Below are 14,307 nucleotides of genomic sequence, written 5' to 3'. Positions count from 1 at the left end.
AAGATTTGAACTCGAATTTTGTAACTAAGGATGGATGAATAATTGTTGTTCTATTTGAGTCTGTTATTATCTAATCTGATGATAAAAATAAAATATCTATTATAACAAATAAAAATATTCCGATGGTATAGAATTTTTGTATAATAACTATGTGTATATATAACTTAAAACACTTGATTAGATTAGTTAAATAATGAATGAATGATTTTTAAGAAGAGGCAAATAGAAGCGTATATATATATATATATATATATATATATATATATATATATATATATATATATATATATATATATATATATATTCTTTATAAGACACACTACATCTGCTCAACTAAAGAACATATTCCTTTTTCATTATTGGTCTTGGTTGAATATTACTCTTTAAAGTTTTTTCCACTGAAAAAAAAATGGAAAAATAACTTAAATACACAACAATAATTTTTATATTCTCTAATTTTCCCCACATTTTTTAAATATTACATAATTTCCATTTTTTTAATTTTAGTGTAAGTTTTTAGATACATTACATTCTCTCTCCTATAATACACATTTACCCATTTTAATGCCTATTTTTTCTCCATTAAAACACTCAACCTCTTAAATCAGTTTTTGAATTTTGAATTTTATCCATTTAAACACTCAACCTTTTAAATCAGCTTTTTGATTTTGAATTATTAAATTTAATTAATTTTAAATAAAAGACCAAATTTTGAAATTTTGAATTTCAAAATTCAAAAAATTTGAAATTTAAAAAAGTAAAAATTTCAGGAAGCAGGACAACTTCTCTTAACTTCTACCGTTTTGTTCTCCATCAAGTTTCAGTTCTTTTTGCATGATCCTATGAATCTTCAGATGGATTCAAACAAAGACTCTGGCTGTAAGAAGCTCAATTAATAGTCTCTTCGGCTGCTTTTCGTAAAGTTAACATTTCCTTTTTGTTCTATGTTAAGATGTAATCTGGATTTGATAATATTTCATTCTTTTACAGATCTGTACAAACTTGTCGTGCTAAACTTGGAAGGGTCTGTTGTTACTGCGTCATGTTTGGATTACCTCACAGGTCTGCTTTTACTGTTTTAATTTCCATGTTAGCTTACTAGGCCTAGTTTGCGGGACAAACTTTATGAAGTAAAAGAGAATTTTTCGGGGAATTACTTCTCTATTCTGGGATTCCATCACGTTGTTGAAGTTTCTGATAGTTCGTTTATCATAATGCAGCTCTCACTTCATTGAAGTCGCTAAAATGTCAATAGATCTCACCTTTTAGACGATGGATGTGAGAAGTTTTTGGGTAAGTGGAAGACATTTGTTATTTGCCAAAAAGAACTGACTAAAGCAAAACCATTCCACATTGTTAGCCAACCGTTTTATATCTGCAGCACTCAGCAGTTTGAAAGAGTTAAATCTGGGATTTAACAATATCACGGATACATGAATTTGTTGTGTATCATAATATTTTATATGTATCATGAAGTTTTTAAAATTGTTATAATGTATCATTCAATAATGTGTCATCAACTGGGCTTGAGGATACATATAGAATCAGTGTGTACAGTGTTTAGTCAATGCATTGATACATGTAGTAGATATGTATCACATGTTTTGCATGTAGTATGAATTCCTGAAAACTGATATCATGTATCAGTAAGGTATTAGTTGTTTAGTTGATGTACTGATACATGTTTTGAAAATTGTTATAATGTATCATTTACTAAATTTAATAAATGCGTCATCAACTGTACTTGATGATACATAGAGAATCAGTGTGTATATTGTTTAATAGATGTTTCTGATACATGTATTAGATATGTATCACATGTTATAATGTTTTAGTTAATTCACTGATACATGTAGTAGACATGTATCACATGTTTTTCATGTAGTATGAATTTCTGAAAACTGAAACCATGTATCAGTAAGTTATTAGTTGTTTTATTTAGTATTTATATTTCAATATCGTTATAATTTGTTGTTTTATTTTCAAATTGCAGCCAATGAAGTACAAGATTAAAAAGATACCAAGACATCCCATAATGTTTGCTGTCAATTTTAACAACAATTTCCTAAAGGAAAAGAATGTGCTCAGATTCCAGGGGGGAGGAGTATCTTCAGCAGACTGATTATGCAAGGAAACTGTACTGCATATAAACACCAGAGGCAGAAGCATCTCCAGCTTCCAAAGACCTTTACTTGCTTCAAATTCATACCCTTAGGTCTTGTAATTAGAGAAGTTGTTGTATTGTCTTTTTATTCACTATGTAAGATTGTTTCTCGTGTTTTGTAGTTGTAGCATGTATAGACTTTTTGTAATTGATAAGAGTGTAGATAATTATCATCTATTTGTTTTGTATTGAACACTATTGGATGAATAGAGTGCATCGTTCACAAAAAAAAGACAGATATTCAATCAAGCATAACATACATAAAATAAAAGCGAGAAACCCCAATATTCAATTATAACTAAAGAGAAATATTATATATTCTTATTGTCAAATTGACCGTAGTGTACTTTAAGGATTTCAAAGGATTCTTAGAAATGATCAACAATTATTTAAAGAAGCCAGATTGAAAAGATAAATAGACTTCAAAATAGATGATATAATCTTTGATTTTCAAAATTTGAAATTAATATCCAATTACGTGCTGCTTTTATGGTGATTAATGATCTGTTACCTTAAATTAAGCTGTTTTAGTAACAACATTAATTGTACCGTTTTTTCCCTATTTTTTCTCAACAGTTTAAACTTACCATGTATTATTTACCATGTATCACTAGAGTCTAAAGTATCACAGAACAACAAATTTAAGGGATTTTTTGTAAATACTAAATTTATCGGGACAGAATGTAATTATTGAATTACACTATGGGATTCCTTAAATTTTTACAAAAAAAATTCCTTTTATTTTTCTTATTATTTTACCTTCTCTCTAATATATATTTTTGTGGCATAGAATTACAGAGAAAAATATATATTCGACATATAATATACATATATTATACACATCTACAGAACATACATGTACTCATCCCTATATACAGCTGCACAATGTAAACATATAGTCTTAAACATGTCATAACATGCGACAATTGGTTGTTCACATCTCCCAGTTGTACGCATCATCTTCTTTTCTTTTCTTTTTATCAATATCAGCAATACAGTTCATCCAACGATAAACTTAATCCGAATATATATATATATATATATATATATATATATATATATATATATATATATTAGGGACTCTTACCAACTGTACCATACGGAGTTTGAAACAAAGTAACTAATTTGTCAACACGTTTGATATATATACAACATATACACTATCCGTGAATATGTTGTGTATACACATGTATATTATATGTATATTTAGCATATAATATACACAATTTACACCGTATACATATTTTTTAAACTAAATGATCGAATGGTTCAGATTCGTAATCATCCCTATTTACAATAAGAAACTTAGAGAAGGCTTTAGAGCAGAAAAAACAGCAAACCAGCCTTGTTGAGAAGGATGAATTGCATCCCAAAAGAATGAAAATTCTGGATTTTTGCATAATACATATTTCTTCTTATCTCCACAAATTCCCATGCAACATGGTTTCAATGGATTCTCAAAGTTTGAATTTCCTAAAAAAAAAGAGTGAAAAAAATTCAATAAACACACGATAAAAGCGTGAAATAGTGCATAAGGTGCACTAACGAATTTAAAGTACGTGTGATTAAAGTACTAGTAACCATACGTGAAATTAACTGTTACCTGGATGGTTTTGTTGTATGTTCAAGGAAGTCATGAAGGCATTATAGAGATCAATAATGAAGAAATTTGGTTTACTAGTTTGATTGTTGAGTTTGTCTATTATTTGATGTAACATTTGATTGTGAAACATTGAAATAGAATTGGCATATTCACTACAATTTTCATAAGATGAAGTAATTGTCAATTTTGGTAAACAGCCTATGGGTTCCATTGTTGTTATGCCTATTTTTTGAACTCCTAATCCATGTATACGTCTAAGGTTTAATTCAAGTTGACTTAACATTGATTTAGTAACATTGACCAAGTCCTGCAAACAAAAAATAAAAAAAAATTAGAAAATATGATTTAGCATTTTATTATGGTTAATGACTAGAAGAAATTAATTAATGAAATATTGTTTATATTTAGAGGGGGGTTTAAGTGTTTATATTGGCTAAAATGACATTTGAAATAGTTATTGGAGATGATTAATAAAAAATAATGAGATAGAATCATGGTTGGTGGAGTTATAAGCACTCTTTCATTCTTAATCGGAGATTTTGAGTTTTAGTCAAAAGGCACGGAGACGTCTTTGTTAGGGAGAGAGTTTTTACCACTCAATGTGGAACTTTATGGCGTGAATCCAAATTTAGTTAGATTTCAATGTGTATATCAAACACTGATATAAAAATCTACACGGGAAAAAAACATCCCTAGCTAAATCTAGACAATTTTTTGCTTTTATGGGTGTTTTTTTTGGGGGGTGGGTGGGGCGGGGGTCGGGTACGAGTATTAGATGGAGTAAATTTCCATATATATTGAAGGTGTGACACTTCGATTTCAGATAAAAGTCCCATATCGAGAAAAAAAACACATGAAAGATATTGGATAATAAGTAATCATGCCTTACCAATCATATGGACGCGCTTTAAAATCGTGCAGACCTAAATCTAAAGCGGACAATACATGAATCACCACCGAATTGGGCTGTCGCAGAAGATAAAACACTTTCTAATAAAAATCATTTTATATCTATTATTAAGACTTAAAATCGAAATCTCTAATCAAGACATTTTCTAGGTAAGCAAAAGCAAGAAAATAACACCATATAGATAACCAAACATGAATTCTAGATACATTATTAATTATTATACCTCCATATTGTTGAACATATATATATATATATATATATATATATATATATATACACATAAAATTTAACTTAAATTACCTCCATATTATTATTGGTGATGAAAGTAGCATAATCATTGCCTGCCACAGACACAATAGCAATTGAAGAACTCATCTTCTCTTTGTTGTACACTTGTTCCTCTTCTTCAATAAGTTGTTGAAAATAATTAATTTGTGTTGTCATATTTGGTTGGTTAACAAAAGTATTGAATACACCTGTGCCTCCATATGCAAAATTTACCCCATAATTGTCCATTTCATGTGATGATATTTTCTTTCTATTAGCATAAGGTTGTGGAGATTTTATACCAAGGAATGAAGCTGCATTAATTAAAAAGAAAAAGAAAGGATAGTTTGATATACAAAATATTTCTATTTCATATTAACGGGATTCAAAGAAAAGTGACGCGATAGAGATGTCATGCATGTAAATAACATAACGTAATGCAAATATTAGTGACACAGACGATGTACGTACCAATAAAATCGGTGAGTACGAGGCCGTCGGAGAATCTTCCAGAAGGATAACCAGGATAAGTGAAGCCATATGGTTGTTTCCAAGAACTAGACATAGATTTTGGCCAATTCCCAGTATCTACATATGAGTCTCCAAATACAAACAGCTTAATTTCACCATGTTTGTGCCTCCCATGTTGTCTTTTGAGTACAACATCAACCTCCTCAATCATGTCAACTACAACAACAACAAAAAAAAATAGATGCTAACCATGGGAGGATCCAATATTGCAATATTAGATTTATCTGAATTCAGTATTTTTGATGCGGGGCATAAAGTTACGTATAGAAAATCATTAAAATTGTAAGAAATAGTAGATATACACATCAACTTCAGAAATATAATGAGTTAAATACTAAAAATCCTAAAATATTGAATTCATAAAATTTAAATCTTAAATCAGTATATCGGCATGTGAATCTCTTTCCTTGAAACGTATAATGATATGACACTTGAGCTTAACTCAACCCTAAAAGCTAGTAAAGGAGGGGAGGTTCAATTTGTTCACGACACCAATTTCTCATCTCTCTACCAACGTTAGATTTCTTAACAAATAGAACAAACAAATTGAAAATAGTTGAAAATATAATTAAATAATAAAAAATATGATATCTTAATTTAAATGAAACAATCACACACTTCAACATAATATCAGAGTAGACAGAGGTTCGGAATCAAAATCTCATGGCCACACGATCACACCAATTAAAAAGAATTTCCACATGCTCGATCATAGAAAAGAATCAAGTCCACAAATAAAAAGACGTGTTCAGAATATAATTAAACAATAAGAATGTGCTCTATCTCTCTAACAGCTTAACCTATTAAGCTTTTAGATTCAACAAAATTAAACTTTATCTTAAAATACAAGAATTAATGAGTGATGAAATTAATTACCAGGATGAAAAGTGGTCATATAAGTAAAGATACATAAACAGTAGAAGAAATAGCCTTTGTTTCCCATTTTTTTGAATAATTCTGCAAGAACTAAAAATGTTGATATCCTATAAAAACTAATGATATGTATGTATATATAGAGAGGGTACAATTTTTTTTTTTTTTTGTGACATGTTACGTGTCACAAAATAAATTAATTAATGTGGAATAAGGTTCATTAAATTTCTTATCTTCTTAATCAAAAGTAAACACAAGTTTTCCATATTTTCCTTTATTAGTTAATCTAACATTTAGTAGTTGGAATGTGAATAAATAAAGACTAATTATTTTTCATTAAGTAAAACATTATTAGGGTAACGTACCATTACGAGGATAAGTGGTCTTAAATTAAAGCTATTAAGTGTAGTTTCATATTTATTTTCAAATAATAAGATATTATTTGTGTTTTTTTTTCTTGAAAGTGCACAAATAATTAAATTTGAGATCATTATTTAAGTTGTATCGAAAGTTATTATTATTACTTTTTATATAAATTTATCGATTTTGAAATAGCTTTAGATATATACAATTGAAACAATTGTAAGTATTTATCTCCGAAATTTAATTAACAAAAGAAGAGTATTATAAGAGTTCATGTTTGAAGTTCTATAGTCTTTGGACATTTAAAGTGTTCGAGTTTGCTAAGATTGATTATTTTATTTTTTTTGGATATTATTACTTAAAATTTTACTTGATTTGTCTAAATCAACTTCAAATATATACGATGAAGTCATGTATATAACAAAATTTTATATAATTGTGCTCCATAACAAATATAAATATGTATAATTCGTCAGGAAAATATTTTTATTATATAATTATAAGTGTATAGAACGAAGATATATGTATTTGCAAGTGTATATACAATTTTCTCTCGCTTTATACAAACAGAAACATAATTTATACATTTCGTTTCTCTTTGTATAAGCGATAGAGGCGAGGGTGCCGAGTGAGAGCGGAGAGAGAGGAACGAAAATAAATGTATATATACAATTTTTTTCTCGCTTTAGACAAACAGAAACACATTTTATACACTCGTGTTTGTATAAAAATGAGAGGGAGCAAGCGAGAGATGGAGGGAGAGAGAGAGAAGCGAACGAGAATTTGAGGGAAGGGACAATTAAATCAAAGTATGATCATAACATTTAATTTAATTTATTAATTTACCATTATATACCATTTTCCCTATTCAATAAGATAGATTTTTTAATATAGTTAAGTATCAATACTAACGAATAAAACACGATTAAATTTTACCTCCTAAATCACACATGCTTGATAATTAAGATAAGAATAAGTATTGAACAAACAAACAAAAAACTACTCTATAATTAAAATATTAGTAATATTTATTATCATTATAAATTATAATATAATTTTTGTTAAAATCAAATCATTTATTTTAATTTGACATAAATATAAAATTAAGCATATACTTAAATATAATATTTGTTATATTTTTTTATTTTATTGGGAAAAAAAGTTCAAAGGAGAAAAAAAGAAAAAGGGAAAGGAGGAGGAATTGCCAGTCTGATTTTTCTGGAATTTGTGATTTGGAAGTTGCCACCACCAAATTCCAACTCCAAACTAATCAAATCTCAAATTTTTAACTAAAATTCCTTCTCCAAATTTTCCAAAATTTTGCATATTCTGTAACGCGTTCGTTGAAAAAGTTGAATTTCCCGGAATTTTTTTTTGATTTTCGTTAGAGCTTTGATTTTTGCTGATTTACAGGTTTGTTGATTTTGTTTTCCTCAATTATAGATACCCTTTTCGTAGATTGTTTTGGATTTGCTTTAGCATGTATTACCTATATTGATCTTGGAAACTAGAATTTCAGATTTGATGAATCAGTTCTGTTTAGGTACTTCTATACTGGGTTTTTGGTTGATTATGATCAGATGCAAAAGGGGTTGTTGTTATTTTGGGAGAAATAGCTAAAAGATAGAAACTTGGTGTCTGGGGTTTGTTGATTTTGAAGAAATAGTTGAAAATTTAAGGATTTGGTTTCTGATTGAGTGGTTTTGGGAAAAGAATTTTGAAGATTGAGCTTGGTTTTGAAATTCTAACTAGAATTGATGATTGATCGAATCGAGTTATGTATGTTGTTTACTTGAAGTATATAAAAGTTTTTCTGACTGGGTTTCTTTGATTTTGATCATATGCTGAAGGGGTTGTTGTTTTTCTGGAAAACATAGTTAAAAATACAATCTTGTTGCTACTATCGTATTTTTCATTTGTTTTTGAACGGAGGGACTATCGGAAACAGCCTAACTACCTTCTCTAGTTAGGGGTAAGGTTTGCGGACACACTATCCTCCCGAGACCCCACCTGTGTGATTGCACTGGGTTTGTTGTTGTTGTTTGTATGGTTAAAAATGATAACTTGGTTTCTTGACAGAGTTGTTTTTTGGTGAACAGGAAATCGTAAGAAAAGTAAGACTTGAGGAGGATCGAGGTATAGTTTGTTGAACGTGGGTTCAGTTTGCTTGTTAAAAGTTTCAAGACTTTGAATTTTGCATGTGGTTTGTGATTATAAGATGTATAGTAATTTCAAGGAGCAGGCAGTAGCTTATGTGAAGCAAGCAGTTGAGGAAGATAATGCTGGAAATTATGCAAAGGCTTTCTCTCTATATATGAATGCTTTGGAGTATTTTAAAACTCATCTGAAATATGAGAAGAATCCCAAGATTAAGGAAGCAATTACCCAGAAGTTTGTGGAGTATTTGAGGAGGGCTGAAGAGATTCGTTCTGTTCTAGATGAGGGAGGTGGTGGGCCGACGTCCAATGGAGATGCTGCTGTTGCGTCGCGCGCAAAGTCAAAGCCAAAGAATGGAGGAGGAGGAGGAGGAGAGGGTGATGATTCAGAGAATGTAAAGTTAAGAGCTGGGCTTAATTCCGCTATTGTAAGGGAAAAACCTAATGTGAAGTGGAATGATGTAGCAGGGCTTGAGAGTGCCAAGCAGGCATTGCAAGAGGCTGTTATCCTGCCGGTTAAGTTTCCTCAGTTTTTTACTGGTTAGTTTGTCACTTCTCTTTTCTGTGTTTTGGTACATAAATTAGATGAAAGCTTTTTATAAAGAAGTGAACTAAGGTTTAAAGATGTCGTATCATTCCTCTGGATAATTTATACTAGTATGTAACATCTTCAGTTCAAAGTGTTTTTTTGGCTTTCACTTTTTGCAGCATAACTTTTGCTTATATCAGTCTACCGTATTGTCTGTTCAATAACTTATGTCTATCTTCCCTTATATTGGGGATAATTTTTCCACTTTATAATTGTTTTGGTACACTACTTACACCACCTCCTTTATATTGTAATAGGAATGTTAGTAAGTGCAGAATTCCACCCTAAACTCTTATAACCATGATAATTTTTCTCTTAAACTAAATTACATTGCATTGTTGTCTCGAACTTTAAAGTGAAATAACTTACCTTTTTGTGACTTATCAAAAGTGAGGTTCCGCATACTATTTCAATCGTCCTTATCATTTTTCTTCTTCCTCTCCTCTTTTCTCCTTTCCCTGTCTTCCTTTTTCCAACCAGCATCCACTTGTTGGACCTGCAGTTGGCTCTTATATTGGAAAAAAGGCAGAGGGGGAGCAGGAAGAGAGAAGATAAGAAAAATAAGCAGCATGAGATGGAGAAGGGGGTGAGAGACTTCATGGGATAGGCTGAGGCGACGAATACAGTGGATCTTAGTGAAACAAAAGAAAAAGAACCTCCAATGGCAGCCTGGAGAGAGGGAATTACGTGAGGTTGAGGAGAGGTTGGCAGTGGGCTATACTGTCGAGAATTAGCAACAGCAGAAATAGGAGGATGAAAAACATAGGTGAGAAGAATTTGATTGTTAATTGAAGGTTACCATGGTGGTGGGAGTACTAAATAGATGGAAGGGGGGAAATAAAAATGGTAGGTGGTTTTGTGTTCCTGGTTTACCTCAACGTTATCTGGGATGTTTAAAGAAAGAGGCTGTTAAGTAGACCTTTTGAGTTTAAGAATGAAAATGGTAAACAATTTAGTTTAAAGGGAAAATACCGCAGTTGTAGAAGACTTAGTGATATTTGTTCTAAACAGCTTGGTTTTTCTTTTTGAAATGTATTCATTTGTGATTTGTCGCTTTTCTTTTTGAAACCTAGTACTGGGACCACTATCTTCGTTTTCTTCTGTGAACCTTATATCCAAATGGTGGAAAGTGTCATACAAGTGAAGTAGTCCCTTGTGGTATTTAGTTGGAGATCTTAAAGAAAGTATTTGAAACTGCAACTTCAAGAGTAATGCCACTTCCTCATAAAAAGTCAATAACTGTATGAAAAGATTAAGTAGAAGTCTTTTTATGTTCATAGTTTCTTGAGCTAGTATTCCTGTTTCATTGTTTACTTTCTTATTAGGCAAGCGTCGACCATGGAGAGCCTTTCTGTTATATGGTCCACCTGGAACAGGAAAGTCATACCTAGCAAAAGCTGTTGCTACAGAAGCAGATTCAACCTTTTTCAGGTAAGATGAAGCTAATGCGTGAGATTCAACTCTTCTGGATTTTATTAAATGGTTAAGGATATGTGTTAGTGACATTTCCTTCTTATCCATTTCCCCTTGCATCACTTTGGAACTCTCTACCTTCAAGAAAAATATGCTCTCAATTCCTCTTAGTGGAAAAGTCTTGTGTATATGTGTCCATTATTGTTGAAGGGCAATAACGTTGATAGAAGTAAAAGAGGATCATGCACAGTGGAAACATCTGCTTGTTATCCATTTCCCATTCATACTCTTCCCCACAAGCGTGCAGAGACACACTGCCTGGGAGATGAAGGATTTCTGAGACCAGAAATCAATATTTTGTTCTGCCTAGCATCTTCGACTTCTTTAACAGATAAACATCATGCATCTGAAATTCTCCTGTCTTGGCTATGCAGTGTTTCTTCATCAGACCTTGTTTCAAAGTGGATGGGTGAAAGTGAAAAACTTGTGTCAAATCTATTCCAAATGGCCCGAGAAAGTTCTCCTTCAATAGTATTTATAGACGAAATTGACTCCCTATGTGGCCAAAGAGGTGAGGGTAGTGAAAGTGAAGCATCGAGACGTATCAAAACTGAGCTTCTTGTACAGATGCAGGTAAATTATGTCGTGTGGATTTATTGGAACTGCCTTCTTGATTCTGAGTTCTTATTTTCACTAATCTTCTGCTGGCAGAATTATTCCTTAGCAAACTCAACAGACTTTAGTAGTTAGATATTAGTATATTACACATTATATCCTGGTTTGTTTTGGGATTTTAAAAAACTATATTCAATAGGATAGAGCTTTGAGTCTTCATTTTTCAATTTTTTATTTTTGGATAGATGGAGTTCAGAGTGTTTTTAAGCAAGTGCGCTGGAGTTGAGAGATCTCAGGCTTTGGTGCTTCCTTTGCTTTGAATACCATTACAACCTTATGGTTTGATCCTTAAGGACTTGGGGGAAATCCCTTCAGCTTCCGTTCCTCTTGCCAATGCTTTTGGGTTCTGGGAACAGCCGTCATTTTCAATTTTCTCAGCCTCTTTTGTTCTTTTAACATTTCTAAGCCATCATGCAACATAAAGCCCTTCCATTCTACCATTCCCTACCCTTGTTTGCAGTGCATTTTCAGAATTTCGAACTCTATAACTACTGTGAACTTGTCTTGCATCAGGAACGTTTCATTACAGTTGTGAAGTTCTCTTATTCTTATCTATCACTCGGAGCTCTTAACTAAAAATTATTTGAGCCTTTTCTTTAATAAATTTCATGATAGTTTTCAATATTGCTTTAGGCTGACTGTCTTCAATTATTCTAGGGTGTAGGGCATGATGATGACAAAAAAGTTCTGGTTCTTGCAGCAACAAACACTCCCTACTCATTAGACCAGGTTAGAAGGGCCTTTCGACACTCTTTAATTCATGCTAGAGTTATTTCTCCTTTCCTGTCTAACGTGTAGCTTTCCCAGGCTATTAGACGGAGATTTGACAAAAGAATATACATTCCCCTACCAGATTTGAAGGCAAGGCAACACATGTTCAAGGTACATGTGAAATATTTTAAGCTATCAGGAATCCTCCTGGTGCTTTGGTCTCTGGTTTTAAGACATACTAATCTTATTGTGTTCATGAGCAGGTACATTTAGGAGATACCCCTCACAACTTGACAGAAAGTGATTTTGAGCAACTAGCTCGGAAAACAGAAGGTTTTTCAGGTTCAGACATTTCTGTGTGTGTAAGTATCACAGTTTTAGCTGAAATAGTTTTTGAAGCACTATTGTGTTTTTATTAAGTACTAGCTGGTCTAATATCCCTAGCAAATCTGTCAGCAAACTTTCTCAAAGGTGCTGAAGTTGCTTTTTTTCTTCCCATCCTTCTTCAAATGACAGGTAAATGAAGTGTTGTTTGAACCAGTACGTAAAACTCAAGATGCTGAGTTTTTTATTAAGACTAGTGATGGGTTGTGGGTGCCTTGTGGACCTAGACAACCAGGTGCCATTCAGACTAATATGCAGGAGCTTGCAGCAAAAGGCCTAGCTTCAAAGGTAATAACATAGACTGCTTCTGGCAGATCTGCTGACTACATTCTTATATTAGCTGTGGCCATGCCTTATATGATGCGGCATGTTTCTTGCCGTGGGTATTCACCAAATGAACTGCATAGAACATGCAATTGAAATTTGTGTCATACTTAACACTGCAGATGCGATGATCTCACAACAAGATTACACCGAGACATAGCTAAAGCCGAAATAGTTTTTCTAGATATCAGTAGTCTTCCTTGCTAGACTTGGTTTAATTTTTACTCCCACATAAGAGTTATTTCTGTGGATAGTTTTTGTATTCAGATAGGACATTAAAACAGCCACTTCCTCATTGTGAAGCTCTTAAACGAGGATATTATACTTCTATGTGGCAATTGAATGGGCAGCGTATCCCTTGTATTATTTCTTGACTTAAGAGTTTTGAACCTCCTGATATTTATGATAAGCATGTCCTACTTTAAGTCAGCGCAGACTCATCTTTCCCACATTATTATTCTCTGTCAAGTGAATTGTTCTTCTGAATAGCTTTCTCTCTAGAATTTTTTTTAGGACAAACTTTTTCCTAGTCCAAGTGTGGTTGTTTGTTGATACCAAATATTGATTGGTACTCTTGCAGATTACACCACCACCAATCAGCATAAGGGATTTTGACAGAGTTCTATGGAAACAGAAGCCAACAGTAAGCAAAGCAGATCTTGAGGTGCATGAGAGATTCACGAAGGAGTTCGGTGAGGAAGGATGAAGGATCTTTGGTTTGCTATACAACTATGTAACTATTATAGCCATGAAATATTTCAGATTTAGTCATCACTTCAATAAAACCTATCAGTGTGTGATAATGGGTAATAATCAGTCTTGGTCCTTAATTTAAGGACCATTGAGCTGATGTTTAGTGATTACTGTTTTTGCTTTGTACAGCTCGATATTAGTTTCTACGAAAGCATTTTATGAAATTTTACATGTTAAAACCATCTTACACTGGTAAAGTATTATCAATATCTATGATGGAATGAAAGAAATGTTGTTTTTGCGTTAACAAGCAACATTGTATGTTCCTTTTCCCGTCTTTCTCTTTCGTTGGTCAGCTCTTTACCTGTTGTTCTCCCTATAATGTGAGATTGAAACATTCAGGTTAGATGTTTTGATGATTTGAGTTCAGTAATCTTCCCTCGGGAGATTGCCATTCATCGATATTTCTTGTTATGGATCTCTACACACGTTTGAAGATGTGTTATTAGCAGTTTTTTTGTGATGATGCCTCTCTTAGGATTTCCACTTTTTCCTGGAAAATGACTACTGTCATACCAGACACACCTGTTTACTTTATGTTTTGAGGAATGAACTTTTTGAATCATTGAGCAGTATTCATATTAGTACCAG

General features: G+C 32.1%; 2 protein-coding genes and 1 long non-coding RNA gene across 6 annotated transcripts; 2 read left to right on the top strand and 1 right to left on the bottom strand.

The window, feature by feature from the left end:
• Nucleotides 1–398: 398 nt before the first annotated feature.
• On the top strand, nt 399–2,367 carry LOC104644456 (uncharacterized). Its single transcript, XR_003244315.2, has 3 exons — nt 399–1,062; nt 1,221–1,293; nt 1,994–2,367. It is a non-coding gene; the product is annotated as an uncharacterized lncRNA (long non-coding RNA).
• Nucleotides 2,368–3,285: 918 nt separating this feature from the next.
• Nucleotides 3,286–6,525, bottom strand: LOC101246985 (GDSL esterase/lipase At5g03610-like). Of its 2 annotated transcripts, none has more exons than XM_069291603.1 (5): nt 6,352–6,525; nt 5,416–5,631; nt 4,978–5,081; nt 3,768–4,074; nt 3,286–3,637 (listed from the first exon to the last, which is right to left on the bottom strand). In XM_069291603.1, exons 1-5 carry the CDS (start codon nt 6,416–6,418, stop codon nt 3,456–3,458), a joined length of 876 nt encoding a protein of 291 aa, XP_069147704.1. In that variant the 5' UTR covers nt 6,419–6,525; the 3' UTR covers nt 3,286–3,455. The 2 variants fall into 2 exon arrangements, with proteins under 2 accessions (XP_069147704.1, XP_010312542.1); XM_010314240.3 differs by having other exon boundaries at nt 4,978–5,258; nt 6,352–6,522.
• A 1,236-nt stretch (nt 6,526–7,761) lies between these two features.
• Nucleotides 7,762–13,966, top strand: LOC101246490 (SUPPRESSOR OF K(+) TRANSPORT GROWTH DEFECT 1-like protein). 3 transcript variants are annotated; one of them, XM_069290684.1, is made up of 10 exons: nt 7,762–8,124; nt 8,811–8,847; nt 8,954–9,407; nt 10,782–10,887; nt 11,304–11,502; nt 12,202–12,273; nt 12,352–12,426; nt 12,519–12,617; nt 12,772–12,927; nt 13,544–13,966. In XM_069290684.1, exons 3-10 carry the CDS (start codon nt 9,026–9,028, stop codon nt 13,667–13,669), a joined length of 1,215 nt encoding a protein of 404 aa, XP_069146785.1. In that variant the 5' UTR covers nt 7,762–8,124; nt 8,811–8,847; nt 8,954–9,025; the 3' UTR covers nt 13,670–13,966. The 3 variants fall into 3 exon arrangements, with proteins under 3 accessions (XP_069146785.1, XP_010312540.1, NP_001335406.1); XM_010314238.4 differs by having other exon boundaries at nt 7,833–8,124; nt 8,930–9,407; NM_001348477.1 differs by having other exon boundaries at nt 7,842–8,124; nt 8,811–9,407; nt 13,544–13,961.
• The last annotated feature ends 341 nt before the right edge of the window (nt 13,967–14,307 follow it).

This window comes from Solanum lycopersicum, chromosome 11 (genome assembly GCF_036512215.1).
Source record: "Solanum lycopersicum chromosome 11, SLM_r2.1".
NCBI classification, from domain to species: domain Eukaryota; kingdom Viridiplantae; phylum Streptophyta; class Magnoliopsida; order Solanales; family Solanaceae; genus Solanum; species Solanum lycopersicum.
This window is presented reverse-complemented; position numbering and strand designations above follow the sequence as displayed.

Excerpts from the sequence above, each read along its gene's own strand:
- LOC101246985 (XM_010314240.3), bottom strand. The coding sequence starts at position 6,418 with ATGGGAAACAAAGGCTATTTCTTCTACTGTTTATGTATCTTTACTTAT. Across the intron at positions 5,259-5,415 it reads CGTACTCACCGATTTTATTG|CTTCATTCCTTGGTATAAAA; the intron begins GTACGTACATCG and ends TAATTAATGCAG. Across the intron at positions 3,638-3,767 it reads CATACAACAAAACCATCCAG|GAAATTCAAACTTTGAGAAT; the intron begins GTAACAGTTAAT and ends CTTTTTTTTTAG.
- LOC101246490 (XM_010314238.4), top strand. The coding sequence starts at position 8,930 with ATGTATAGTAATTTCAAGGAGCAGGCAGTAGCTTATGTGAAGCAAGCA. Across the intron at positions 12,274-12,351 it reads CTCCCTACTCATTAGACCAG|GCTATTAGACGGAGATTTGA; the intron begins GTTAGAAGGGCC and ends TAGCTTTCCCAG. Across the intron at positions 12,427-12,518 it reads CAAGGCAACACATGTTCAAG|GTACATTTAGGAGATACCCC; the intron begins GTACATGTGAAA and ends GTTCATGAGCAG.